The following is a 23,568-nucleotide window of genomic DNA, read 5'->3' as shown; positions in this document are numbered from 1 at the left end:
CACAGTCCAGTAGATTGTCGCAAATATGGGCTGCTATTCATCGCAACAATTCAATCATGGATAGCCTAGATAATTATTCTTGAGAGGATTGCGATGCCGTCGTTGTTTGAAGCCAACTCGACCAATCTGTCCGTGCAGTTCGTTGTGACTCGCTATCGTCATGCGCAAGTTCATCCATGTCATCTCCCTCGCGCCACCCTTGCCATGCACCCATGCGCGCAAGATGTCGCATGGTCGGCCGTCCATGAGGGCAATTCCAAGGCTTCTCCATTCCGCCCATGTTCGTGACCACCTGCGACATCTGTTTTGTCGTCAGCGTCTTGCCGACCATGATACTGCTCCGACATGCTCTCATAGCAAGCATTTTCCTGACTTTTGTAGGACGCGGGATACTAGCTTCGTTTGAGATGCTCCCCGTCTCCGAGAGTAGATGCACGAGCTCTTCAAGGTCTGACAACGCGAACGTGGTTTGCTGACTCGTCGGCAGCGTCAAAAGTCGGAATGTTTGGGTCTGCGGCGTTGTCTCTTCATCGTCAATCTGGTTTGCAGGGAGCGGTATTGCCTCCACTTCGAATCCGTTGAATGTCAGAGCATCGTGATTGTTCAAGATGACCTCCTGCTCAAAGGCGGTGAGTTCAAGAACCTTTGGTCGCACCAGGCGTTGACTCTGTAGAGTCACGGTGCGCTGCAACTTCTCGAAATTGAATTTTTCGTCTGCGGCATGCTGATCGATAATAAAGAGGTCGTCTTCGTTTTGTACCTCTGTAGGTGGTCGCACGGCCAAGATGAAGCCGAGATTGAATTGGCCCACCACTCTCATATTGGAAAAGTCGCTTTTGCTGACGGTAAGCGATAATGTATTTTCCGCTTCGGAAGAGTCAATCTCGTGCAAGATATGCGTATTACTGCTATCTGTTTCAATGGGAAATGACCGGCAAGGATCAGTGAATTGCATCTGGAAGGCGACTTCTTCCTCTGCAGATAAGACAGTGGTGGCAAGTCTTAACACAGAATCTTTTCGATTGCTATTGTATTTGAGCGATTGTGTTGCCCGTTTGACATGATCATGGCCAGGTCTGATGCTCGTTTCCTCGGCGTCGAGGATAAGTCGTGCAACGCGCCCATCTTCATCTACTCGATGTGCGACTTCGTCAATCGGCTCCTCGTCAGAATCGCCCTCGTTGACGAATAGACTCTTGTCAGCGTCTATTTTCGTCCGTCTGGATCCTGTCTGCTGCGCAGAAGTCATCGCTTCACCAGTGTCATCGGCTGCACCTGCACTGCTTGCTGCGTCAGAAAGATCGCCATGCTCAGACTGGCTTTCGCTATGCTCATCTGATGTGGGATCTTCGCTATCATTGTCGTGTTGATTATTCAGACCAGCGAATCGCTCCTTGTTGCCACGCAGCGCAAGAGGGCTTTCGGTGCTGTTGATAGATGAACGCGATATGTTAGGAATATGGATCCTCCGCTTCTTCTGTGACGACGCTGATCCAATAGAAGTTCTGGTTGGCTCTGAGCCAATTGTGATATGAGCAATCTGGTGTGGTGAGTGTCTTGGTCGCATTCGATCAAACGCACTTTGTACCGGCCCGGGCGAGCTTCTGTGGGAGAGCAAAGACATACTTCGTATCGTTGGCTGATTTGAATTTGTGAGTCCTGTCGGCTCGCGGCCTGAAAATTGCTCCCGCGAATTGTCACCATCCGCAGTCTTCCGGCCGTTTGCGACTCTTGGACCCGCCGCATTAGGCTCCTCATCTGTATGTACAGGTAATCGAGGTGCCGAGTCCTCTTCCATGGAGCTTAAGAGATCGGATGCCTTACAAAACGATCCATTCAAGCCATTGCCTGCGGCTGCTTGATCAGTGGCGCGGCGTCGGTCTGGATCATCTGGAGACTCCTTGCGAACGCTGAAGCCGCGAGTGGCCCAATTCTTAATCAAGCTCGGACTGGCTTCGACATCCCTTCCGTTACTTCGTAATGAATCGCTTGCTTCAGACTCTACACGCCCGATGCGTCCCAATGGTGTTGTTTCAGAGTCATCCTGCGCACTTCCATCAAGAGAATGCGCTCGCTGAGATATACTCGACACGCGATGTGACGATCGACTCTGGCTGGGTAGATGTGTCTGCGGAACAGTCTGTTCTGCCGTTTCAAAAAGCTCGGTCAGACTGCTCTTCAGGCTTTCAAGCAAAGCTACTTGGTCATGTAGAAGAATGGTCCGCTTGTCCGGCGAGACATTAACATCATAAGCATTGGTATTCATGATAAGATTTGCGAAGACGAAGGGTGATTGGGAGACATTGAATGATCTGTAGACATCATTGATAACCTTTGAGATTTGAGGAAGAAGACAAGGTCGCGAGTTGACGAAAAACATCTGGCGATCAGGAGCTTGACGCCCTTCGCCGAAGACAGGTTTGGAGATGTGGCCCTCCACGCGGACTTCATTCGATCCGTGTTGACCACCGACCTGGCTCATGATGCTCGTTGAAGGCTCCATGTCGAAGCCCAAATCCAGAGGCACTAACGCGGATAGTGTTTTAGCTCCAAAAATGTTTATGATGTTTTCCCTGGTGGACGGGTTATTCTTGGTCGTGAATAGAGGGATACGCTTGCCCTTTGGCATAGTATTGCTGACCATGAAGCGAACGCCCACACTGATACATGCATATGCATATAAGTAGTTGAGTACCTTTCCATATTCGCGTTTGACATTCTTTTCTAGCTCCTTTCGGCGCACGGGCAGATTGTGGAAGAGGTCATCTACACACACCGTCGTGCCCTTTTGCGCCGGAGCAACACTTGCGCTTTTGAGCTTCCCAGATTGTTCAAAGTCGAGTCTTTTGCCTGCGGCGCCATCTTCCGCTCTGGCCGTTAGGATGTGGAACTTTGACAAGGCACATAAAGACGACAAAGCTTCGCCGCGGAAGCCGAATGTGTCAAGGGTATCAATATCTTCATAGCTAGAGAGTTTAGATGTGTAATGCTTGAGAGCTACAGTCTCAAAATCCTCTGGAGCAATGCCTTTGCCATTGTCTTGTACTTCAATGGAATCAAGCCCTTGATTCTTGAATCTTATCTCGATAGATGATGCCCCTGCATCGAGGCTGTTCTCGACAAGTTCCTTGACCACTGAGCTTAGATCAACAATTACCTGGCCAGATTGGATTTGGTGAACCGAGCGAGACTCTATGGCCTTGATTGTAGCCATGCCGATTGAAAGACAATGAATTCATAATCGCGCCAAGTTGGTCGACGAAAGTAGATCAGTAATCTCGTCATCGAGAAGTGGTGTTCGCGAGAGACGCGGCTGGAAACGCGCGACCACGTGATCTTGATCCAAGTAATCTACTTCAGCGCCGACGCTCTCCAGGCTCATTATGATTGAGTTATCTCTCCATTGGCCGACTTTATCGAACGTCATCAACAGAAAGCTTCGGGGCCAGATAATCAGAAACTTGTCTACATTATATTACATCAAACTCAATGGCTCTCCTTCGTTCATCGGCAGCATTTATACTGCGAACAAGATCGCTAGCAACACCCGCCGCGCCCGTCTCGAGATTCATTCGCGATGTTCCAGCAAAGTCCCCGAAAGCAGTCTGCTCCGCGAGACAGCCTTTAGGAGTCAGATGGCATAGCAACCCAATTTCTGGTGCCAAAGTCTACGAGTTCGCACAGGTTCAAGAGATGAGTAAATCGCCGTCGGCCGAGCGTATCATCATAGGTACGATCATTTGAGGAACCATTTCATCAAATGCAAACATCTCATTCTATTCACAGATGTCCGCGAGCCTTCAGAGTACCAAGAAGGCTATATTCCATCTGCTATCAACCTTCCCATCAAATCACAACCCGATGCATTGTTCTTGCCCGCGGAAGAATTCGAAGACCGCTTCGGCTTCAAGAAACCGACTGCGGATGCTGAAGTCATCTTTTACTGTAAATCAGGCGTACGAAGCAGTGCAGCTGCCCAACTTGCACGCCAAGTAGGTTATTCAAATGTTTCGGAATACCGAGGCAGCTGGCTTGACTGGGCCAAAAATGGTGGTACTGCGGCGAAGCCATGAGCGGACCGATTTGAACGCATTGGAGCAACAACTTCATATCTCTCTGGCGAATTGAAGCTAAAAACCGGCACACAACTTCGGAAACGAGTCTCCAAGAGCAGCATGTTCACCCTCATGACACAAAACGGAGGACGAAGGTGGATTATGCATTTCCATCTCATCGATATAATGAGGAAATCCCGCAATTCATTTTAGCATCGGCTCGATGCACTATCTCATCATCTCCAATCATGCTTTGTTCGTAACATAGCCTGCACTCCAGAATCCTGGCCAGTGACTCGGACACGACTGGACGAGCCATTTGATGATGGCTGCATTGACTTCCGCTGGCTTATCTAGATGGATCCAGTGACCCGCTTCGATGTTGACCTCGGTCAAATCTGTGCAATATTTGCGCTGTGCTTCGGCAAACGTTGAATTGGCCGTCGAGCAGGTGAAGTCGAACTTGCCCTCGATGAACAATACCGGCATGGGTAGAAAACCTTCATTTTTGGCTTTCTCGTCAAAATATGCCTGCAGATGTATTCATGATCAGTAGATGGGGCGTGATGAGCCTTGATACGGACTGAGTAGAATTCCATACCTTGTTGCAGGCGTGATTCATGTACCACGCATCAGCCCCCCACCAACTAGTGGTCTCCATCGCGGTGACAAGGTCCTCATATAAATCCTGGTCAATGCACATTGCAGCATCTGGGATCTGTCTCCAAGACGGATCGGGCATCTCCCCGCCGCCTCGCCAGCCTCCGTCGCGGATGGTTGTAGCTGTTGGTGATGGCTTGCCATAACCGCTGGGATTTCCTTTCGTATAGAACACTCTCAACACGGCTCTGCTGTCCGATTCAAACCATTGAGTTGCCTTTTCGAACTCGAGCTCGTAATATCGCTGATATTCCCAAGGGCCATAAGGATACTAATGGTTGTGAGTCTGGGTCTAGCTATCACGCAGTATTTAGACATACCTCCTCAGCGGGATACAAGACACGATCGACTGTCTTGACCGCTGCTTCAAGGCCGCCGGATTCGAAAACGCGAGCCGGGATCGCCATACCGACCACACCTATGCACCTTTCCGGGAATTGCTCGGCGAAGCTCTTTCAGATGATTAACTTGGATGTCGAACAGGAGGACAAACGAAGCTCACTGACCCATACTGCCGGCGCGCCCCAGTCATGACCTTCACGATAATTCAGCATCTCATTACAGGGTAGCTCCAGCGTTTCGGGCAATGCTCACCGATCCAGACTGCCCTATCACGTCCAACATGGTTCAATAGCGCGAGCATTCCCTTGTTGATCTCCTCTTGGGAATAGTCTTCTACGACCTTTCTAGACGTAGAGCGCCCATAGCCTGGCATATCAGGCGCCAAGCAGCGAAAGCCCAGAGATGAAAAGGTTTGAAGCTGTGCTTTCCAAGTCTTGCCAATTGCTGGCCAACCATGAATAAAGATCAATAAGGGGCCTGGCACGGGTCCGGCTGCATAGTAGAACAGCTCTTTGGTCACATCTTTTGTGCCATATACCACGACATGTTCTTCCAGGTTGGCCATGGTGGTCGTTTTTTTTCGTTTGGTCCCTTCAATTTAGAGACAGAACGAGGGTAAAAAGTGATGAGCGGGGCTTTTTGCAATGTTCTAGACAGCGCTCCACTTATATACTAGATATCAACGGAGACTCAACAGCGAGGCCGCTTTCCTCCACTTTGTACATCCCGTCCAGCCAATCGCATTTCATTTGACCCTCGTACGTAGCTTACTCTGCAGACTGCTGACAGCCAAGACTGCCATGGAATTGGCTGACAGCTGCGTGCATGGTGTCCACATTCAATGTACTACTAATGCAGTGTTAGATGCAGGTGCATGTGTGAGTCACAAGCTGCTCGAGCTGCGCTTGTCTCAAAGAATGCGAGAAAAACAACTGGTCATGTCATTCAATGCCTGCGATCATCATGACCTAGGCCTTCAATTGCAAGGCTTGCTATGTAGAATCGAATTGCCAAAGGAAGCGCCCGGAGATACAGGTTCAGTTCGTGCTGCAACAGCTAGGCATTGAAGTTGCACGGTTCTGATTCCCCTATTCCACAAGACGATCGTTGCATGAGCATACGCGACGAGCAGAGAGGATGCAAGAACAGAACATAGACGAGTTCCGAGTCCAGTAAGATCACACGGCAGCTCGGAAGGTCTTGATTCGAATCAAAATGCGAGAACCACGCATGTAACTTTATCGTCTAAATGAGTCGCAGCCACGTGCCATCTGCTACGGCTGTACATTTGGACGAGGCTCTGGCCTCTTGAGGAGGATGGGCTGGTCATATGCCAGCTCCGGTATTGTATCGACGCGTACGAATGTCAGGAATTCGAATCCGTGTTTGGCGTAGAACTTTTGTCCAGCAAGACTACTGGTCACGGCGATTGGAAGCTGCAAACGATCCGATAGATCTATGCCCCACTGCAACAACCTGTGCCCGACCCGATGAGAGCTCTTCTGCCACTCTGGATGTACGAAAAGTATTTGCAGATGTATCTGGGGTTGGCCGACGAGCTCTGCTTCGTGCAAGCGATTCAACAGGCTGGCGAAGCCCGTGGTGTCGAAGATTGTGTTTATACACAGCTGATGATAGTAGCGCTCGGTAGCGACTAAGGTACGCTCGAGGGATTGAAACCAGCCACTGCCTCTTGTTGGTTCGTCCACGAGACCGTCAGCTTGATCTAGCATCCAGCCGGCCATTCCAATGACTTGCTTGCGGGTCACCTTCGTTGCGTCTGGCACCTCGAGACTCTCGACGACTAGGAAGCGAAATCCTGGCATGGCCCATAGTGTTCGTATTCGACAGAGCAGGAACAAGTAGTATTCATCTAGATGCTCGCTTCTCTTGGGTGCGAATTGATCATGGAACTCAAAATTCACGCCGGTCAGTACGAGTATTTCGGCCATGGCAGGAATGTCGGATCGGTCGGCCCAGCGAAGGTAAGTTTGCGTAGACATCGCGGGCCTCTCAGCTTCGAGTATTTTGAGGTGATGCAGTGATAACCTTGCAAGAGAAAGGCCCTCAAGTGAACTTCAAGTGAGGAATGACCTGGTGTGCAAATATGAGTCGTACGCTGCGGCACAGTCACTCCTCAATGTCATCAATGGCTCATCGCAGGCGGTCGCTAAAAGCAGCTAGTGTCAAACGAATGAGCGATCTTTGTCCATCAAGCTTTGGGCGGGCTTTATTGACAGAAGAAGAATCGCCCCTCCTCATGGTCCACGGTCCGTAGCATTGCGATCATCGTGGAGCAGAGCCGTCTCGACGGCGAATAGCGGCAGTCGTTTCATCTCGGTGCTGTCAGCAGAGGGGCATCTACGATGTTCGTCTCCGTGATTATATATCAGCAAAGGTCGTGCGCAGCGGAACTCGGCAAGCATGTATATTAGCATCTGGACAGGCTTCAAGCTTTCGATTCACGTGACGTCACCAAGTCAAATATCCTAATGTATTGCCCATAAACCTGACGCTACCGACCGAATAGCATCAACCACCAAAGTAGCGTGCCGAGCTACACAATGAAGCAATCGGTGGCCGGCATGGCAGGCACAACTCCAATGCAATGCTGGTTCACACGTGTTGCGATAGACTTTACTATGACGAGATGTCACTGTCATTCACCTTACTAAGTTGACATCATGTGCTCGAGAACCCAAGTCCTCTCACTTAGCTGGGTAGGTATATAGAAGACATCACGTCAAGCATCATTTATGATAAACTGATTTATTGATTGGTTTACTTTGACTCGTGATTCAACCGCTTCCGCCACGATGTTGATGCAGATGTGGCTCAAGCCTCTGCAGCTTTTGGTGGGCATTGCCGCCGCTCAAGCAAGTAGCAACGACTATCGTCACCCAAGCTTGCGCGTAGACAGTGGCAACTATGGCCCAGCCTTGGAGGAAGTTCATTACTGTACGAAGTACACATCAATCGACTTGCTTGGGCTTTAACTGACGTTTGCGATGTATCAGACTATAAACAATGGCCAATCGGCATAGCCGTCAGCTCCAATGGCACAATTTTTACAACTTACACCAGAGGCTCTTATGAATACACTCTCGGAGTAGTGGTGAACAAGACAGCCGAGAGGCCGTATCCCTCTTCCGAACTCAATTTGCCCCCGAGCAAGCTCAACACTTCCTGGAATGGGATCGATTTCGGTTCAGGAAACTCGAAGGCTTTCATCAGCGTACAAGCACTATACATCACTCCTGCCAGTTCACGTCGACCGGAGACCCTATGGGTACTCGATACCGGACGTCCGACCGTCCACAATGCACAAGGAGAACCGTCTATGCCCTACGCGCAGCCAGGAGGTCCGAAACTGGTAGCGATATCACTCGCGAACGACACAATTTACCAGACCTTCACATTTGATGCAAAAGTCCACTTTCCCGACAGTTATCTCAACGACCTTCGCTTTGACTTCAACCCCAAATTGTCGGGCACGTCAGGAGCTGGCATTGCGTATCTTGTAGATAGCTCGAACGAGGGCCGGCCTGGTTTCATCATGGTGGATCTTGGCACAGGTAAAGCTTGGAGGAGGTTAAACCAAGATCCGTCGGTTCTTCGCGTGCAGAACGACGTTCCTTCGTATCAGGGCCGCCCAAGCTATTTGCGTCAAAAGGCATCCCCAATCACGTGGGAAAAGGAAGGCCTTGATGGCGTTCAAATCAGTCCTGATGGTACGCGACTGTATTACTCTGCGCTTACCTCGAAGCAGCTTTATTCAATCCCGACTGCAAATCTGAGGGAGCAAGACACGAATCCCCTTGCCGAGATTCAAGCTCATGCAAATGTCTCCAGTCACGGGCAACGTGGCGGCGATGCTAATGGGTTTGAAGGAGATTCCAACGGCTTGATCTATCAGCTGATGCCCGAATCAAACGCGATCTACTATTTCGACCCTCGCGACGGGATGACCCACGGCTTTGTGAGAGATGAGAGGATGATATGGCCAGATGGCGCATCGATGGCTACTGATGGTTATCTATACGTGAACATCAACCAACTGCCATACGGGCCGGATCGCAACAACGGCATTGATGCTCGAATCTTTCCCGGAGTCATACTGCGGTGCAAGGCCCCAGGAAACGGGACAAAGATCACCTCTCTGTTTAACTATTAGCGAATTGGATGTGTCCTATCAGTATACCGTCTCTCTTAAGCAGTCTTGACTGTTCTGCAAACATGTTCATCCCGTAGCAGCACGATGTTGGTTTGTCGATGTCGAATCCAAGGTTTGAACAGAAAAGAAATGCGGAGAAGAGTCCAAGTCATGGTGTACATCTATTGTAGACTGTGATGTTTTCGCGACTATCACGTGCAGCGGGGTGTGCACGTCCGCTCTGCGCCTCACTTCAGTCCCTGAGCCTGCGCCTATCAGTCAGCGGCACATCAACGCTCTTACCATAGCGCAATCGTGCAAGTAAACAAGTTGAGACGATTTCGACCAAGATCTTGTCAACCATACTTCATTACCAGAATACATTCAACGTTCACATCCAAACATAATTGCCCAACATGGACAAGTTCTTCGCCCTCACAAACCAGGTCTCATCTGTTATGACGCCGTTCGCGGCACGTAATCAGCAATGGATTCGGGAACAGACTGGCAATGCTACGGAGAAGACGGAATTGCCTCACGAATACAGCGAGCTTGAAGTTCGAATCGATGCGCTCAAGACCACACACCAGAAGCTGCTTGCAGCGACCAGCCAATATACCAATGAGGCATATGACTACCCACCCAACATTCGCGAAAGCTTCAACGATCTCGGCAAGAGCATTAGCGAGAAGGTGGGTCGTTCAGGTCACACAGGATCACAAAATGGAGATGCTAATGTAGATATCGCAGGTAAACTTGCTATCAAAGGCTTCGAGTGCCAGCGAGGCGCAAGCCGCATTCACGGCGCCTCCATCCGCAAAGCCGCAACCCAAGACTTTCAGTCACGCGATCGCGCGCGCCTCACTCACTGGCTCTCGCGACATCGCCGTCGCCACACCCCAGGGTTCAACCGTACCCGACCCGCTCGCACAGGGTCTCGAGAAATTCGCGATCGCAGAAGAGAAGGTTGGCGAGGCGCGATTAGATCAAGATGAGAAGATCCAGAACAAATTCCTGGCGGGCTGGAGCGCCACTCTTAACCAGAGCATAAAGGCCGCCGACAAAGCGCGCGCAGCAGTGCAGAATGCCCGCCTGCAACTTGACGCTGCAAAGAGCCGCGCGGCTGCTGGAGGTCGACACGAGGAAAGCTACACTGAGGCCCAGAGGCGCGCGATCGAGTCCGCTGAGGATCTTTTTGTGGAGAAGGTTGACGAGGCCACGAGCATCATGCGTAATGTGTTGGACACCCCTGAGCCGCTGCGCAACCTCTCTGAGCTTATCAAGGCACAGGCAGAGTACCACGCTCGCGCCGCCGAGATCCTCGAGGACGTCAGCAAGAGCATCAGCGATCTTCAGATGGAGCAGGAGACTGAGTACCGCAAGTCGCGAGATGGACAGTAGATGCGGGATAGTTGGTCGTATCTCTCTTTGTGATGTTCAGTTTGCGCTATTCAAGGCGATTTGGTCTTCTGCGAGGGCCCCGTTCGCATAATGGATAGTTTGGCGGGAATGGTCAGGTTCAATGAGACGAAATGGATGTATTGCTAATCGTTTACCCATCGTATTTTAGACGCCTGTTGATTTGAGCTTGTATTACCACGACCACTTCTAGGTATGCTCAAAACCCTTGCATGCCGAAGAGAGAGACATCCGTGAACCTTGCGATATTCGAATCACAATCAGTTCGCCTTGGCCTTCTGCTCTTCATTCCACTCCTCGATCGCCTTCCAAGCCACGCGGAATCCCTCGACAGCCTGACCCATTTGTCACTCATCAGCAAGCTGCATGTATGTCACCTCATCCCATCTCCTCCTCCGAGGGAAAACAAATTCGAAAGAGAAAAGAAACTCACCGTCGGCGCCCCATTGTAAGCCGCAGCCTGCAGCAAAACCTCCCGGATCTCCTCCTGCGTAGCACCATTGTTCAATCCACCTTTGACATGCGTCGCCAACTCTGTGCCGCGGTTCTGGCAGGCGAGCATAGCAATCACCAGGAACGATCGCACTTTGAGCTCCAGCCCCGGCCGCGTCCACACGGAACCCCAGGCGCCTTCGGTGACATACTGTGAGATTTGAAAAAGATAGATCGTCAGTGTTTGCCGGATTATCGTCGTGTCGATCAGACGGAATTGGGGGCAAGGGTGATCACCTCCTGTAAAGCGGTTGCGAAGGGATTGCCTTTTGCGTTGTTGAGGGATTTCTCTACAAAGGCTTTGCCGGCGACTTGTTCTCGGATCCGGATGCCTTCGGCGTAGAGGATCTCGTGAGCCTTTTTGATCTCTTCGGGGGAATGTTGGGCCGCCATTTTCGGAGCTTGTTGAGCAAAGGCTGTTGCTGAGATTATGCTGGCTTTTCTTCAACGATGCTTGTAGGATCTTTGGTCTCGTGGGAAATGTCAAACCTTCCAATTCTAAATAAATGAGCTGGATTGTCCGGTCACATCATAGCGTGTTTGAGCTCCAGCTGGTCTCCAATGCGAAGTCGGAGATATGGGCAATGGTACTGTGGAGAGAGCTCCAGCTTGCAATCTTAAGCTCGCTTTGCACAAACCCCACGGCCTCTACTTGCACGCTAGTTTCAATCATAAAACATGGGTTCGATTATGAGCTATCGTAGAAAGTAAAGATCCACCTGCGATCCAATGAGGCATTCTCACGAGTAGTCGAATCGATCAGGCATGAGTAGCGGTGCTCCCAGCGTCCAACCGAAGATACCGTAGCACACCCAAGCCGATGTAATCTTCACCCAGCTTGCAAAGTACGTCCTTCCCACGGGCACGAAACCATCTAATTCGTCCATCTTCTTGTCGCTGCCAATGTTTTGAGTCAGCAGCGTCGCCACCCATGCTGTCGCAAGCATAAAGATAATGTGGAACAAGGTATAATTGTACTGCGTTCTCTGCTTCTCGTCGTCGTTTTTATGCTTGCCCGATCTTGGGTCATCCTCGTCATCATCGTCGTCGTCGCTATCGTTCAGCGCAGATGCCGGAAGTGCACCAGACTCTACAGCCCGACGAAGAGCTTCCTGTCGCATCTCTCGTCGACTCTCGGGCTGCGTGTTGACCATGTCGTGGCCATATTCCTCAGTGCTGAGCGCATTGTATCCACTCGGTTTGCCCGTTCCGAGGGCGAGTCCGTTGGTCGCAGCACGCGTCGTCGTATATGCGCAAGTTACAAATGTGACGATGGCTCCGATGATGATGCTAGCTGTACGTGTGCCGGTGGCGCGAACGAGCGGGTTGCACATCTTGTCATCAGGCTCCATGGCGACAGCGCTAAAGGTGAGATATGTACAGTATACCGCGACTGTGGCAGCTTGTGCCAAGCCAGCACGCGGGTTGGAAGCCTGGATGGCTGGATGAATCGACATGGCGCTGATCCCAATCAAGAGGATAAGGTTGACCTGTGCACGTTAGCTATCGGCTTGAAGGCGCACCATTCATCATGTACGTACTGTGATAGCGGCCTGGTTCATCGAGCATCCGCTGTGCGCAAAGAAGATGTACATCACGATGGTCATCGCGAAGCTGCCGAGATACATGCCCAATGTTGAGCCAATCAAAATTCCTCGCCATAGGCCAGAGTCGGTGTCCTCGATCTTCTCAATGCAGAATTCAGCAAATGTGTGTGCCAGGTCCACAAGGAGGATCAACCCGAGGAGCAGGAACAGGATTGCGCCGGTGAGCGCGACATAGTTGCCCCAGACCTCAAAGAAAGTGTTCGGGATGAGGAAGCTTAGGACAATGAGACCTAGCCAAACGACGATCTTCGGTCCCCAGAATCCGTTCTGAAATTGTGCGCGATTATCCTTCGAAGAGTTGACTCCAATGAGCAAGAATGCGAGGAAGAAATGGAAAAGGCCGAGAGAGAAGTTGATCCGATGCACCGCAGCGAATCCGAAGCAGGCGTTTCCGGCACAGTCGATCGAGACGTAGTCCAAGAGTATACCCTGCAACTTTTTAACCGCCCAGTCCGTGAGCATGATCCATGAGAAGACCGAATTGACGAGGAGGATCAAGGCGTATGCGATTCTCGTGGCGACACTGTTGTTACATTTCCCGCAAGCTGAGCATACTGCCGAGCATGTCGCCTAGATGCAGACATCCATCAGAAATGATCCTGAGAGGTTCATCGTCATATTTGCCATCGACTCACAGCTCCGCAACAAGACGCGCCGAAGGTGATCAACTGGGATATGGGTCAGCAACTGTTACGAGATGGTTCCTGTTGCGGACGTACACTGCCTATGCTGGGGACCGCAAGTAACGGTAGTGATAATAGAGCACCCATGACGATCTCAGCGCACGAGTGATTGTCGCGAGGCGATCACGAATGTTGATGTTGAAGATGGTACCGTGATCGCTAGGCATACGGCGTTGTGATCGTCACCTTGAACCGAGCCACGCACGTATCGGGGCACGTGCTTGATGCGGGTGTTCCCGCCTCAGGCACAAAACTTATAGCCTGGTACGCAAGCCAGATACATTGCGTGCATAACCCAGACAACTGCTTGACGTCATGCTGCTGCCATTTGATCCGGTGTGTCGTGATGCATTATTAAAGGCTTCATAATACATGTAGCATACGGACACGATTTTTAGGCGGTGTTGTTCAAAAGCGATTCTCAGCATTCGATCTTCAAAATTCGTGGCCGCGACACCTCTATCATACTGGCAAAACTCCACCCCCTCTCGTCAGTCTCCATCTTAATACATACAGGATCTTCACACTGCCATCATGTTCGGTCCTGAATTTCAATCCTGGTTCGGCTTCCACTCGGTGCCCAATCGGGCGCAACCTCCGCAGGTCGGAGATCGAGCGCCCGAATCCCCCAATCTTTCACTCGAGCCCAGCAAACGCACAGTCGTGACTTTCCTCCGTCACTGCGGCTGTCCATTCGCGGAGCAAACATTTCTACGGTTGCGCGAATCCGCAAAGAAGCACTCCGACATCGACTTCATCGCCGTGTCGCACAGCAACAAGGAAGCCACGGAGAAATGGCACAAGTCGCTTCCGAACTACGGTAGCGAGACCGATAACCTGCGAATCGTGGTTGACAGTGATCTGGTATCGCATGGTCAATGGGGGTTGGGCGCTTCGGGCTTCCTCCACGTCCTCGACCCGCGAGCTCTGAGCAACGTTTTCAAGCTGCAAAAGGAACAAGGAATCTCGGTCCGTCCTACCGAGAGTGGCAGCCGATGGCAGACCGCCGGGTCTTTTGCCATTGACGAGAACAAGAATGTACGTTGGGGAGGGCCCGCAGCCCGGTCGGACTTTGTTCCCGACTTTGAGGATGCAGTCAAGGCATTCAACTGATAACGATCATTCGGGACTTGGACAAGGATAGTTTCGCGATTCATGGTTCTCTGGAAATACCACCTGCGGCGCGTAATCAGCTGATATCCCATGCGGGCGATAGATCATATATATGTACATGACTATAGTATAATAATGGTTTGTTTGGTTGGGGGTCATTACTGTATGTGTCTCCTGTTCCCCATCGGTTCGTCGGTCAGCATCGTTCCTAAGCCAAGGGACAAAATGCAATGACGACATGTGCAGCTAGCAAATAGGCTTTGCGCCAAAGCTTGTCCCCTGGAGCCCTGCGGGAATAACAATCATCACGAACTCGGCAGTCGGCGGTTATCGCCTCATCCGTTCTTTCGATGGTCAATTACAGTATGAATGAATCGAGACATCGGCTGCTTTCTTCGGAGCGAATTTCATGGTAGCAGTTCCGCTGGCAATCTCGGGAATCGAGTCGTCAGATCCGGGCGTCCCTCTGCCGAAATCCCGAGATCCAAGGGAGATTCTTCAAGGCTGCTCGTGACAACGGGGTGCAGGTAATTAGTTGCATTGGGTTGGTCGCTAACAAAGGGCATCCCGGTCACCCGGACGCCATTCAGGGCTCTCGTTTTAAAAAATTACCTGCTGCAGAGAGAAAAAGAGGGATCCATGCGCGTTGCATAATACTGCAATAATAGTCGTTCGACGAGCCGAGGCGTGCAAGCGAGGGCAAATGTGAACTAGAATCTCTATGATAAACATATATCGCGCGCTTCTGCCACCGTCATTGTAAGAGCGGAGTGAGAAACAAACCCGCCACAATTGAACCAGTACATCTACAACACGCGATCTTACCAGGCAAAGAGCATTTCAAAAACACCATACATTAAACCCCTCACTCCCAACACCATGCGTTTCTCGATCATCCCATATACCGCCGCGCTTCTCTTCGCACTATCGGGTTCCTCACATGCGGCATTGACATGGTTCGTCCATCCCTCTCTCTTTCTCTCCGCCAGGGCTTGCACCGCCACTGACGATTGTCACAGCACAGACAGCGCGATCTGCGCCAGCAAATGCTTCTGCAGCGGTCATATCCTCGAGTGCCAACAAAATTACGGGCCCACCTGTGTCAGCCATTGTTCATGTTGAGAGAGAGGAAGCAAACCTCGACGAGCCAATGCGACAAGTATATCCTCTCATGGACCTTGGGAGATGGGTCGAGAACGGCGTCAGATGTTTCAACGCTCAGAGGCCGGAGGGAGCCTGGATGTGAGAATGACTCTCACACCTCGGGTCGGCAGGCCAAATCACCATCTCTCCTCCTCAGGAATTGTCATGAAACTGCCGGAGACACTTCACTCTTGATTGTACAGAATCGAGTCAAGACGCACGTGCATTTTATTTGGATCAAGTATTCAAAATGTGTTCAAATTTCTAAAAAAGTGCATTAAAAAAGCAAATTTCGAGAATCAAAAAGAACATTAGACCTCATCAATCACCATCATCCTCGCCAGTCCTCCTCCTCCTCCTGCTGACCACATCCTCTTCCGAATTTCTATCGTCTAATTCATCCAATTTCACCGTGCTCCGTTTGACATATCTCTGCAAACTCTCCCAAAGCCGATCAAGGACAAATTCCGCCTCACTGTTCCTCGTCATCATAGGGCTATCCTCGCCGATCCAATCCCACTCGACAAGGCCCTCCTCCTCCCCATCCTCTTCCTGGCGTCGACCTTCGGGCTTCGTCGCCGTGAAGCGGATCAACCGCGTGAGTTCCACCCATTCCTCGTAGGTGTAGCGTTTCTTCGAGTGCGCGCGGAGATCGCTTTCGACCTCGCGCATCTTGAGCACCAGTTGTCTGAAGAGCTCCGTGTCGGTGGGATCGGCGTCTTTGGCCAGCTGGTCGATTGTCAGGGGCGCGGGGCGTTGAGGTTCGGGCTCGTCTTCGGGCCCGACGGGGAAGCCCTGTTCCATGCGCTTGTGGGCTTCGCGTTTCTGCTTCTGCCGGGCGAGCCATCGGAGGGCGGCGGGGTGGCCGGTGAGGAACTGCCGCCAGGTGCCCTTCTGCGGTAGAAATGTGAAGTCGGCGAGGCGGTATGTGCCTCGTTTGAAGCGGTTGATGACCGTGTCGCCGAGGTCGCCGACGAGGATCGACATGACGGGGATGGCGATCAAGCTCCAGAAGACGAAGAAGGGACGGCCGGCGTTGCTCTTGGGCGCGAGATCGCCGTATCCGATGGTCAGCAGGGAGACGTAGCAGAAGTACAGGGCCTGGAAGTACGTCATGCCTTGGGTTTCCTTTTCCGCCTGCCAGAACACCGCCGCGCCGACGCACCAGAGCACGCCGAAGGACATGACAGACATGCACAAGGCGAACCACGTCTTGAAGTGGGCCGTGCTGGCCTGGATGCGCCGCATCGCATCGAATCGGTCTTTCTCCTCGCGTAGCAGTAGTAGTCGAGGCTTCCTTGGCCGCATGGCCATGGTCGCGACTCTCTGGAGAGTCTGTATGGCGTTCGCAGGCGGTAGAGGGTCATCTGGGACTTTCACGCCCGCGAAGCTTATGGTTGTAGATCGACTTTTTGGCGCGAATGGAGCTGATATAGCTGGGCGGCCGCCGAGGGTCTCATCGGATGCATCTCGCTTGAGCGCGCCTGATTTGTCTTTGTCGTTGGAGAAAGTGTTCTCTCGACTCAACTCCCGTTCTGTCGTTAATGTCCGCTCGATGGTCTTGATCCGGTTGTTCTCGATATGTCGGCGCACCACGTTCTGGGATCCCAACTCCCTGGCGAACCTTGAAATACTCGACACGATCAACCCCAACATGATGATGCCGCCGACCGAGTACGGAAAGACAAGACCTCTGCCCAAATCGGTACTAGGATACACATCTCCGAAACCGACCGTCAGGATCGTGACGTCGCAGAAGTACAGCGCGTTCACATAACTCCAGATGATATCCTCGCTCGACCCTGCGCCGCCCAGATCCGTCTCGACGCGGAAAAAGACCCCCGCCCCACCCGCGAGCCAGATAAAGAACAGCATGGTCTGCAGGATCAGCGTCTTCTGCGAATCGGTCAGGTTGAACTGCTGCGGGTAATGCCCCAGGAAGTACCCCGCCATGTTGACCATCAGGAGCATCGCGCAGATCATGTACATGCACGACGCGATCACCGCGTACCAGAATCCCTGCGTGTACGTCTGCTCCGGGCCGTGGGGGGGCGTCCAGACCGCCATGCCGATGGTGATGCCGGTGAGGATCCCCGTCGCGATGTACCAGCAGACGATGGTGGCGGGCAGGGCGACGATGTACCTGATGCGGCTGGTGAAATTGCACAGCAGGAAGAAATTGCCCACGAATCCGAAGACGAGCGAGATGACGTTGAGCCTCAAACACCAGATCGGATCCGTGAACTCCGTGCCCTGCAATTCGGGCAGCAGCGTGGAGTTCGCCGCCAGCATGGCCTTCTCGTCCCAAACGCAGGAGGCGGCGGCGTCGTAGGTGTCCGCTCCCGGGATCAAGCAGGACCGCCAGGATGTCACCAGGGCAGCGATCGAGAGGACATTCGCGAGCGGTCCGATGGCTGCCGAGATCAGTGGGATCGCCGTGCTCGCGAACCACCAGCGTTCGTCGGCTCCATCCTGCCCTCTCGTGTCGGACCGTAGATCCCACCAGGGTTTTCTCGCGGGGCGTGGTTTGGATATGTTGTTCGGGTCGCTGTACGGTCGCATGGAACCCGCGGCTACGGAGGATTTGCGGCGGGAATATTCATGGATGTGATGCGAGTGTAGCCCCAAAGGTCCGCCATTCTCGTCGGAGTTCGTCGAACCGCTTGATTTCTCGTTCGCGATCGGCTCCTCGGAGGTGTTGTCGGTGTCGAGGTGTGATGCATCGCGACTCTCGCCGGGGCGATCTTCAGCCGCCATGGTCAACAATGTCCCATTGGAGCAGCAGTACTCGATTGCACATCTGTCGAGCGAGGTTATCTCAGATCCAGGGCCGTCGCATTACAGCGGCAGGAGATGCACCGGTTAGACTTCATCCCACATCGACGAGAAGAAAAAGCAATCTTAGTCGACCAGACGCCACCGGAAAAGATGGATCAAGCCAGATGCTCCATGATCTGGGGTCCCGGTGATCTCGACCGCGGGTGGCTGTCGAAGATAGATAGAGGTCTGCGACGATAATGGTCCTGCGGTCTGCATCATGTGGGCAGATAAGCCCGCAGCTCGCTGGATGCACGCGAAAGCACAATGCCCGCATCGAAGATTTTAGGGTCGATTTAGGGTTGTCCGTCATGCGACCGCGAAGATGTCTCACGTCGATTCCATGGACACACCTGCATCGCTTATATCCTACGATTTGTTCTAGCAGGATGTACAGATCTTGGATTATAGTCATCTGTGCACATTCGGGCGCTGCTGCCGAAGCGATGCATAGTGACGTTCCCACAAACATGGACATCAGACGGTCGAGCAATGCATGACGACGATGCACATTGAGGATCATCAGGCGAACGGTCATTCGGCAGAAACTTCAAGGTGGCCCGCCCCTACAAACAGTCACCACTTCGAAACACTTTTTGCAAAGCCAAGTAATATTATTCATAATTCATGCCCCATCTGGAGCCATAACGATACTTTTCCATGTCACGAACCAAGCTCGTCGTCGCTCTTTCCATATCTGTAAGGATCGTGGGCCGTGATATAGCATCTCCCGAACAAATCTCTTAGACCAAGTGAAATGTTCCATCCCTTCCATACATATCCAAAACATACATTAATTCATTACAACGCGACTCCGACCGAGGAACGCCCATCGGCCGGATCAAAGCGCCACTCGCCAGCTTTCTTCACAGGAACACCCTCATACGCGGACGACGGATGACCACTGGCGTCCAGCATCGGCGGCGAGAGCGGCGGGAAGCGGTAATCCGCCGTGGGATTCCTGCTGTGACCATTCGTCGTGTGCGAGGAGGACGCATTCGTTAGAGAGGGCGAGTTCGCCGAGCTTCCCACGGTGAGTTGAGAGACGTCCGATGCCACCCGCTGGTGATTCGTTGCTGCTTCCGATGCGGCGGGCGAGAGCGGCGAAGGGAGCACGTTATGCAGCCAGCCTGAGACCCTCGAACTCGAGCGCGGATCGGACTGGGAGGACATCGGTCGCTCGTAGGGTTCTGGGACGGATGTGAAGGGTCGCGAGAGGCGGTTCGTCATGGAGACCGGGAGGGATCCTGCGAGGAGAGGACGCGAGAGGGCGGAGCCGATATCGGTCAGAGTCTCGGAACGTGCCCTGCCTGCCAGCCGGGGTGCGACGGCGGGAATGTGGTTGTGGTCTCGCACCTGCGCGCGGGCGGCCTCTGCGCGGCGTTCTTCGACGATGGTGTTGAGCTCCAGGATTTCCCTGTCGATCTCCGAATCGAAATCGTCTGCCATGGACTTGCGAGCAGATTGGCTTGAGCGTTTGCGATGTAGGCGTGGTAATCCCCTACTCGAGAGGGAGTTGCTGCTTGTCTCTGGGAGGAGGCGTCGGGATGAACGTAGTGAACTGGCAGAGGATTGGGTGATGAGAGAGATTGGACGTGATATTATTGATGAATGCGTATCGACAGCTTGCTGTTTCATTGAGCGGATGGAGCTCGACGATGAATGGGTCGAGATTGGAAGTTTGGGTGGTCTGAAGTCTTCTCGGGCTGCATATCGGACGGTAGGAAAATCAGGATTTGATGGTGCTGAATGATTGAGTATTGATGGCTGGGAAGTTTGAGATTGGTGATATGCGGACTGATCGAAATTCGGCAAAGAACGTGAAGAAGAATGATTCTGGTAAGGCAATGGACCGAGAGTGACAGGGCTGAGCTTTAGTGGGACCAGAGAATGCCGTTGAGGCTCTGTATAGTCCAGTCGACGAAAGTCGGTCGGCCAACCGATACTGGGGCGCGAATCGTGCGCAGAAGTGTTCCTGGAGCGTGAGTGCCACGAGTGGTGATTTCTTGGAGGCAAAGAGATTGTATCCGAGTCCAATGGCCTGCTGGAGGAGACCTGTGCGGATGCTGGTCGTACGCGGTCCTGAGGGCGGATGAATTCGTCGCCATTCTCGATGGGACGTGTGAATTGATCATGTTGAGGATTTGTAGAGACTGTTGGGTTTTGGGGTGGGTTTTGTGTGTAGGTCATGGTCGTGCCGGCACGAGAATAAGCTGGAGGACTAACATCAGCAACTGTTCCCACAGCACTTTTCTACCAAGACAGAGTGAGGACCCACTATGTGAAGAAGCCTTTCGCAACGAAATCTCTTGTTTCATATCTTGGCGATTGATTTCTTCGTCGCGACTGGAGCAACAGAACCAGGTGGCCAGCCATCCTTGTGAGGGCTCACTTCGAACCGCGAATGAGCCCATCGCTGCTACTCAACAGTACATGGATATGTCGTGATGATGGTCAATGGTTCGCTTGATGCGACCGTCTCTGCTGAAGGGAAACGAAATTGTGCAAAGAGCGTTTGCTAGTATGGTCCTGCGATCGAATGAAAGACAAAGTGCGAACGGCCACTGATGAGGGAAGGTCGTAGAGATATGAATACGAATGTGCATATGCTTGTGATCAAGACAATCCCTCCACGAGAACAGAATAGAATGCATACCATCGGAGGAAAATCAAATTGAGTTCAGATGTGCATGTGGCCGGTGTGTGGAGCCTCACTACGTACCGACACACCTCTTTCTATGCGCAGACGTCGGACTAGGAACCGCCCAGGGCATGGCTTTGGTCTGGGAGGCAGATGATGATCAACATCGAGAACCTGTCATGTACAGCTCTGCGATTTGTCTCGGGTGGTAGCGAGGTACGATGCGATCTGTGCATACCTGGCAGGCACGATCTAGAAGGTCCAACTGGACGGAGAAGCTCTGCATACCGTCCCCGAACATGAAACGCGAGAGGTCGGTGTGCGAGGCGCCGCGCCCAGGTTCGAGCGAACGAGTACGCGAACGACGACAAACCCAATCCTCGCAGCGAGCAAATCAGACACACCCCGCGAAGAGGGAGTCCATCCATGCCAGCGTGGCAGAGCCCGACGGACGCGGTTGGCGTGCACACCAGCAGTGTGTGGCAATCCCTCAGTGGGCGCGAGGAACAAAAGGGCTGAATGGGGTGTAGCCTGTCAATAGAGCGAGAGGATTGGCGCCGTCGAATTGTCATTCGTTGGCCGGCAGAAGAGCCGGGGTGTGTTGCGCAGCGCGGAATCGCCCTGGCAGAACCGCCGGCACGGGCTACAGACTAATGACGGCAACACACAGCAAGGTATGGAGGTCGATGATGAGGAGGGAACAAGTAGGAAGTAGGGATAGAGGGATGGACGGGTGGACGGAGCGAGGGGGATTTTGGCTCGTGGCGATGGGTTTGGCTGGTTGGTTGGCTCGAGGGTGCAGGTGAAGTGAGGTCGGGGAGAGCGGAGGAAAGAATCCAGCGAGTGAGGTTGAGACAGGGTCTCGGACGAAACCAGAGAATCGACTCGCCCGCACTGTGCTGGACCGTGGACCGCGGACCTGTATCTGGATCTGTGCCTGTCCCTCCAGGGCTGTCCGCTGTACCTGTGGTCCTGTGCCTACCCTCATTGGCGAAAGTTTGGGAGAGTGAAGAAGAGGAGAAGGAGAAGATGAGGAGGCGGCCGCACACACATCCAGACTGCAGCCACGTCCGCAGATTCTACCAGACTGTTGCCATATACGCAGATTCTACCAGACTGCGATCGTTCTCACAGGAGGCGGGCACGGCAGGCAGACAGACAGGCAGACAGACACACACTCCAGACTGCAGCCATCCACGTCCTGTACCAAATGTCACAAGCCAAAAGCCAAAAGCTGAGGGAGAGAGACAGGGAGACAGAGAGACAGAGAGAGAGACAGGGAAATGTTGGGCCGGGCGCCCACCAGCAGCTGGACGTGCTCACACTCCCACATGGGCGCACTGCATCGTGACTGGTCAATAGCCCACCGCGCTTGAGCGCGCCAGCGATTGTCCCATGAATCCCATTGACCATACTCGTCGCGAGCCTGGCTTTTTCGTCCCCTCCAGCCTGTTGTGATATGCGCTGAGCTCACGCATCCCCTAGGTGCCGTATCGTGTGTGTGTATGTGTGTGTGTGTGTGTGTATCCTGTCGGGTTGGTCCTGTAATGTGAGATGTTAATCATCGACCGCATCGCATTGCAGCGCATTCCAGCCCAGTCCCGAGAATCCCATCGCGGCGGCGACCTTGTGAAGCGTTCGCAGGACAACACCACCATCATCATCGCCATCATCATCGCCATCGTCATTACTACCCTCGTCATCGGTGCCCATAGCGATTGATGATGGTGGCGGTGGGAGGCGTCTCTGTCCCGGATCGTCCGCCTCTCGAATCCGACCAAACGCTTGTATCCTTTTGGGACTGCAGCAGGGCGGCCGAGTTCGCAGCAGGACAAAGACAACACCACCGCGACGGCCTCCATGCATACACGCCTAATCGTTGGAATCACCAATTCGGATCTGTGGGATATCTAGCGCCGAAGTTTGCAATCTATTTCCCTCTCTGCGACACACACGCCTCCCTCTGGAACAAAGATTGGATTCATATCTTCCCGATCTTTTTTTGCGACGACGCTTGACAAAAAAAAACAATATATCGACACAATCTCCTCCTCCTGCATGTCATTCACCGACAATCTATATGTCGCGATTGGGTTGCGCGATGGGCTGGGTCATGCGGGACCCCCACAGCATTGAATATCGCAACGAAGCACGCGTGAAGTCATCGACGAGCAGACTAGTCGTTGAGGATTTGTGGTTCAAAGATCGATAGTTCGTTCAAGGGGAGTGACCATGCGGCAGAAACTAACTGCAAGTACAGTACTCTCCGTCTAATAATAAATGTATTCAGTAGCAGTAGCAGTAGCAGTAGCAGTAGCAGTAGCAGTAGCAGTAGCAGTAGCAGTAGCAGTAGTAGTAGTAGTAGTAGTAGTAGTAGTAGTAGTAGTAGTAGTAGTAGTAGTAGTAGTAGTAGTAGTAGTAGTAGTAGTAGTAGTAGTAGTAG

At 52.6% G+C, this 23,568-nt stretch overlaps 13 protein-coding genes across 13 annotated transcripts; 4 read left to right on the top strand and 9 right to left on the bottom strand.

Annotated features, from left to right (window-relative positions):
• Nucleotides 1-73: 73 nt before the first annotated feature.
• K489DRAFT_317846 (DNA mismatch repair protein MutL) lies at nucleotides 74-3,214 on the bottom strand (the record flags this gene model as incomplete). Its single annotated transcript, XM_033601267.1, has 1 exon — nucleotides 74-3,214. The coding sequence occupies one exon, from the start codon at nucleotides 3,212-3,214 to the stop codon at nucleotides 74-76; it is 3,141 nt and encodes a 1,046-aa protein (XP_033460387.1).
• Nucleotides 3,215-3,489: 275 nt separating this feature from the next.
• K489DRAFT_318323 (Rhodanese-like protein) lies at nucleotides 3,490-4,073 on the top strand (the record flags this gene model as incomplete). Its single annotated transcript, XM_033601305.1, has 2 exons — nucleotides 3,490-3,730; nucleotides 3,787-4,073. 2 exons carry the CDS (start codon nucleotides 3,490-3,492, stop codon nucleotides 4,071-4,073), a joined length of 528 nt encoding a protein of 175 aa, XP_033460386.1.
• Nucleotides 4,074-4,301: 228 nt separating this feature from the next.
• Nucleotides 4,302-5,622, bottom strand: K489DRAFT_409216 (alpha/beta-hydrolase; the record flags this gene model as incomplete). The annotated part of the gene is made up of 5 exons (XM_033607556.1): nucleotides 4,302-4,586; nucleotides 4,657-4,986; nucleotides 5,036-5,167; nucleotides 5,222-5,250; nucleotides 5,310-5,622. 5 exons carry the CDS (start codon nucleotides 5,620-5,622, stop codon nucleotides 4,302-4,304), a joined length of 1,089 nt encoding a protein of 362 aa, XP_033460385.1.
• Nucleotides 5,623-6,331: 709 nt separating this feature from the next.
• On the bottom strand, nucleotides 6,332-7,060 carry K489DRAFT_369721 (uncharacterized protein; the record flags this gene model as incomplete). Its single annotated transcript, XM_033603067.1, has 1 exon — nucleotides 6,332-7,060. The coding sequence occupies one exon, from the start codon at nucleotides 7,058-7,060 to the stop codon at nucleotides 6,332-6,334; it is 729 nt and encodes a 242-aa protein (XP_033460384.1).
• Nucleotides 7,061-7,820: 760 nt separating this feature from the next.
• K489DRAFT_355304 (uncharacterized protein) lies at nucleotides 7,821-9,345 on the top strand. Its single transcript, XM_033602519.1, has 2 exons — nucleotides 7,821-8,015; nucleotides 8,075-9,345. The coding sequence occupies exons 1-2, from the start codon at nucleotides 7,874-7,876 to the stop codon at nucleotides 9,229-9,231; spliced, it is 1,299 nt and encodes a 432-aa protein (XP_033460383.1). The 5' UTR covers nucleotides 7,821-7,873; the 3' UTR covers nucleotides 9,232-9,345.
• Nucleotides 9,346-9,394: 49 nt separating this feature from the next.
• K489DRAFT_193243 (uncharacterized protein) lies at nucleotides 9,395-10,726 on the top strand. The gene is made up of 2 exons (XM_033599550.1): nucleotides 9,395-9,902; nucleotides 9,961-10,726. Exons 1-2 carry the CDS (start codon nucleotides 9,627-9,629, stop codon nucleotides 10,609-10,611), a joined length of 927 nt encoding a protein of 308 aa, XP_033460382.1. The 5' UTR covers nucleotides 9,395-9,626; the 3' UTR covers nucleotides 10,612-10,726.
• K489DRAFT_193228 (protocatechuate 3,4-dioxygenase, P3,4O) lies at nucleotides 10,722-11,687 on the bottom strand. Its single transcript, XM_033599549.1, has 3 exons — nucleotides 11,359-11,687; nucleotides 11,063-11,272; nucleotides 10,722-10,964 (listed from the first exon to the last, which is right to left on the bottom strand). The coding sequence occupies exons 1-3, from the start codon at nucleotides 11,512-11,514 to the stop codon at nucleotides 10,890-10,892; spliced, it is 441 nt and encodes a 146-aa protein (XP_033460381.1). The 5' UTR covers nucleotides 11,515-11,687; the 3' UTR covers nucleotides 10,722-10,889.
• A 174-nt stretch (nucleotides 11,688-11,861) lies between these two features.
• Nucleotides 11,862-13,498, bottom strand: K489DRAFT_409212 (membrane protein-like protein TMS1; the record flags this gene model as incomplete). Its single annotated transcript, XM_033607555.1, has 4 exons — nucleotides 11,862-12,611; nucleotides 12,663-13,298; nucleotides 13,364-13,396; nucleotides 13,448-13,498. 4 exons carry the CDS (start codon nucleotides 13,496-13,498, stop codon nucleotides 11,862-11,864), a joined length of 1,470 nt encoding a protein of 489 aa, XP_033460380.1.
• A 301-nt stretch (nucleotides 13,499-13,799) lies between these two features.
• K489DRAFT_379326 (uncharacterized protein) lies at nucleotides 13,800-14,706 on the top strand. The gene has a single exon (XM_033604619.1). It carries the CDS (start codon nucleotides 13,946-13,948, stop codon nucleotides 14,522-14,524), a length of 579 nt encoding a protein of 192 aa, XP_033460379.1. The 5' UTR covers nucleotides 13,800-13,945; the 3' UTR covers nucleotides 14,525-14,706.
• Nucleotides 14,707-15,839: 1,133 nt separating this feature from the next.
• Nucleotides 15,840-18,701, bottom strand: K489DRAFT_379325 (voltage-gated potassium channel). The gene has a single exon (XM_033604618.1). It carries the CDS (start codon nucleotides 18,422-18,424, stop codon nucleotides 15,989-15,991), a length of 2,436 nt encoding a protein of 811 aa, XP_033460378.1. The 5' UTR covers nucleotides 18,425-18,701; the 3' UTR covers nucleotides 15,840-15,988.
• A 535-nt stretch (nucleotides 18,702-19,236) lies between these two features.
• Nucleotides 19,237-21,068, bottom strand: K489DRAFT_193199 (uncharacterized protein). Its single transcript, XM_033599548.1, has 2 exons — nucleotides 20,763-21,068; nucleotides 19,237-20,697 (listed from the first exon to the last, which is right to left on the bottom strand). Exons 1-2 carry the CDS (start codon nucleotides 20,896-20,898, stop codon nucleotides 19,286-19,288), a joined length of 1,548 nt encoding a protein of 515 aa, XP_033460377.1. The 5' UTR covers nucleotides 20,899-21,068; the 3' UTR covers nucleotides 19,237-19,285.
• K489DRAFT_193198 (uncharacterized protein) lies at nucleotides 21,069-21,925 on the bottom strand. The gene has a single exon (XM_033599547.1). The coding sequence runs from the start codon at nucleotides 21,695-21,697 to the stop codon at nucleotides 21,239-21,241; it is 459 nt and encodes a 152-aa protein (XP_033460376.1). The 5' UTR covers nucleotides 21,698-21,925; the 3' UTR covers nucleotides 21,069-21,238.
• Nucleotides 21,926-22,682: 757 nt separating this feature from the next.
• On the bottom strand, nucleotides 22,683-22,991 carry K489DRAFT_369713 (uncharacterized protein; the record flags this gene model as incomplete). The annotated part of the gene is made up of 1 exon (XM_033603066.1): nucleotides 22,683-22,991. The coding sequence occupies one exon, from the start codon at nucleotides 22,989-22,991 to the stop codon at nucleotides 22,683-22,685; it is 309 nt and encodes a 102-aa protein (XP_033460375.1).
• Between the last annotated feature and the right edge of the window lie 577 nt (nucleotides 22,992-23,568).

Source organism: Dissoconium aciculare (genome assembly GCF_010015565.1).
Source record: "Dissoconium aciculare CBS 342.82 unplaced genomic scaffold K489scaffold_5, whole genome shotgun sequence".
Classification (NCBI taxonomy): Eukaryota; Fungi; Ascomycota; class Dothideomycetes; order Mycosphaerellales; family Dissoconiaceae; genus Dissoconium; species Dissoconium aciculare.
This window is presented reverse-complemented; position numbering and strand designations above follow the sequence as displayed.

Coding starts and splice junctions, on each gene's coding strand:
- K489DRAFT_379326 (XM_033604619.1), top strand. CDS start 13,946: ATGTTCGGTCCTGAATTTCAATCCTGGTTCGGCTTCCACTCGGTGCCC.
- K489DRAFT_379325 (XM_033604618.1), bottom strand. CDS start 18,424: ATGGCGGCTGAAGATCGCCCCGGCGAGAGTCGCGATGCATCACACCTC.
- K489DRAFT_193243 (XM_033599550.1), top strand. CDS start 9,627: ATGGACAAGTTCTTCGCCCTCACAAACCAGGTCTCATCTGTTATGACG. Junction 9,903..9,960: donor GCAAGAGCATTAGCGAGAAG/GTGGGTCGTTCA, acceptor TAGATATCGCAG/GTAAACTTGCTATCAAAGGC.
- K489DRAFT_193198 (XM_033599547.1), bottom strand. CDS start 21,697: ATGACAATTCGACGGCGCCAATCCTCTCGCTCTATTGACAGGCTACAC.
- K489DRAFT_193199 (XM_033599548.1), bottom strand. CDS start 20,898: ATGGGCTCATTCGCGGTTCGAAGTGAGCCCTCACAAGGATGGCTGGCC. Junction 20,698..20,762: donor GCGAAAGGCTTCTTCACATA/GTGGGTCCTCAC, acceptor TTAGTCCTCCAG/CTTATTCTCGTGCCGGCACG.
- K489DRAFT_355304 (XM_033602519.1), top strand. CDS start 7,874: ATGTTGATGCAGATGTGGCTCAAGCCTCTGCAGCTTTTGGTGGGCATT. Junction 8,016..8,074: donor CTTGGAGGAAGTTCATTACT/GTACGAAGTACA, acceptor GCGATGTATCAG/ACTATAAACAATGGCCAATC.
- K489DRAFT_193228 (XM_033599549.1), bottom strand. CDS start 11,514: ATGGCGGCCCAACATTCCCCCGAAGAGATCAAAAAGGCTCACGAGATC. Junction 11,273..11,358: donor TCGCAACCGCTTTACAGGAG/GTGATCACCCTT, acceptor CAAATCTCACAG/TATGTCACCGAAGGCGCCTG. Junction 10,965..11,062: donor CTTACAATGGGGCGCCGACG/GTGAGTTTCTTT, acceptor CAAATGGGTCAG/GCTGTCGAGGGATTCCGCGT.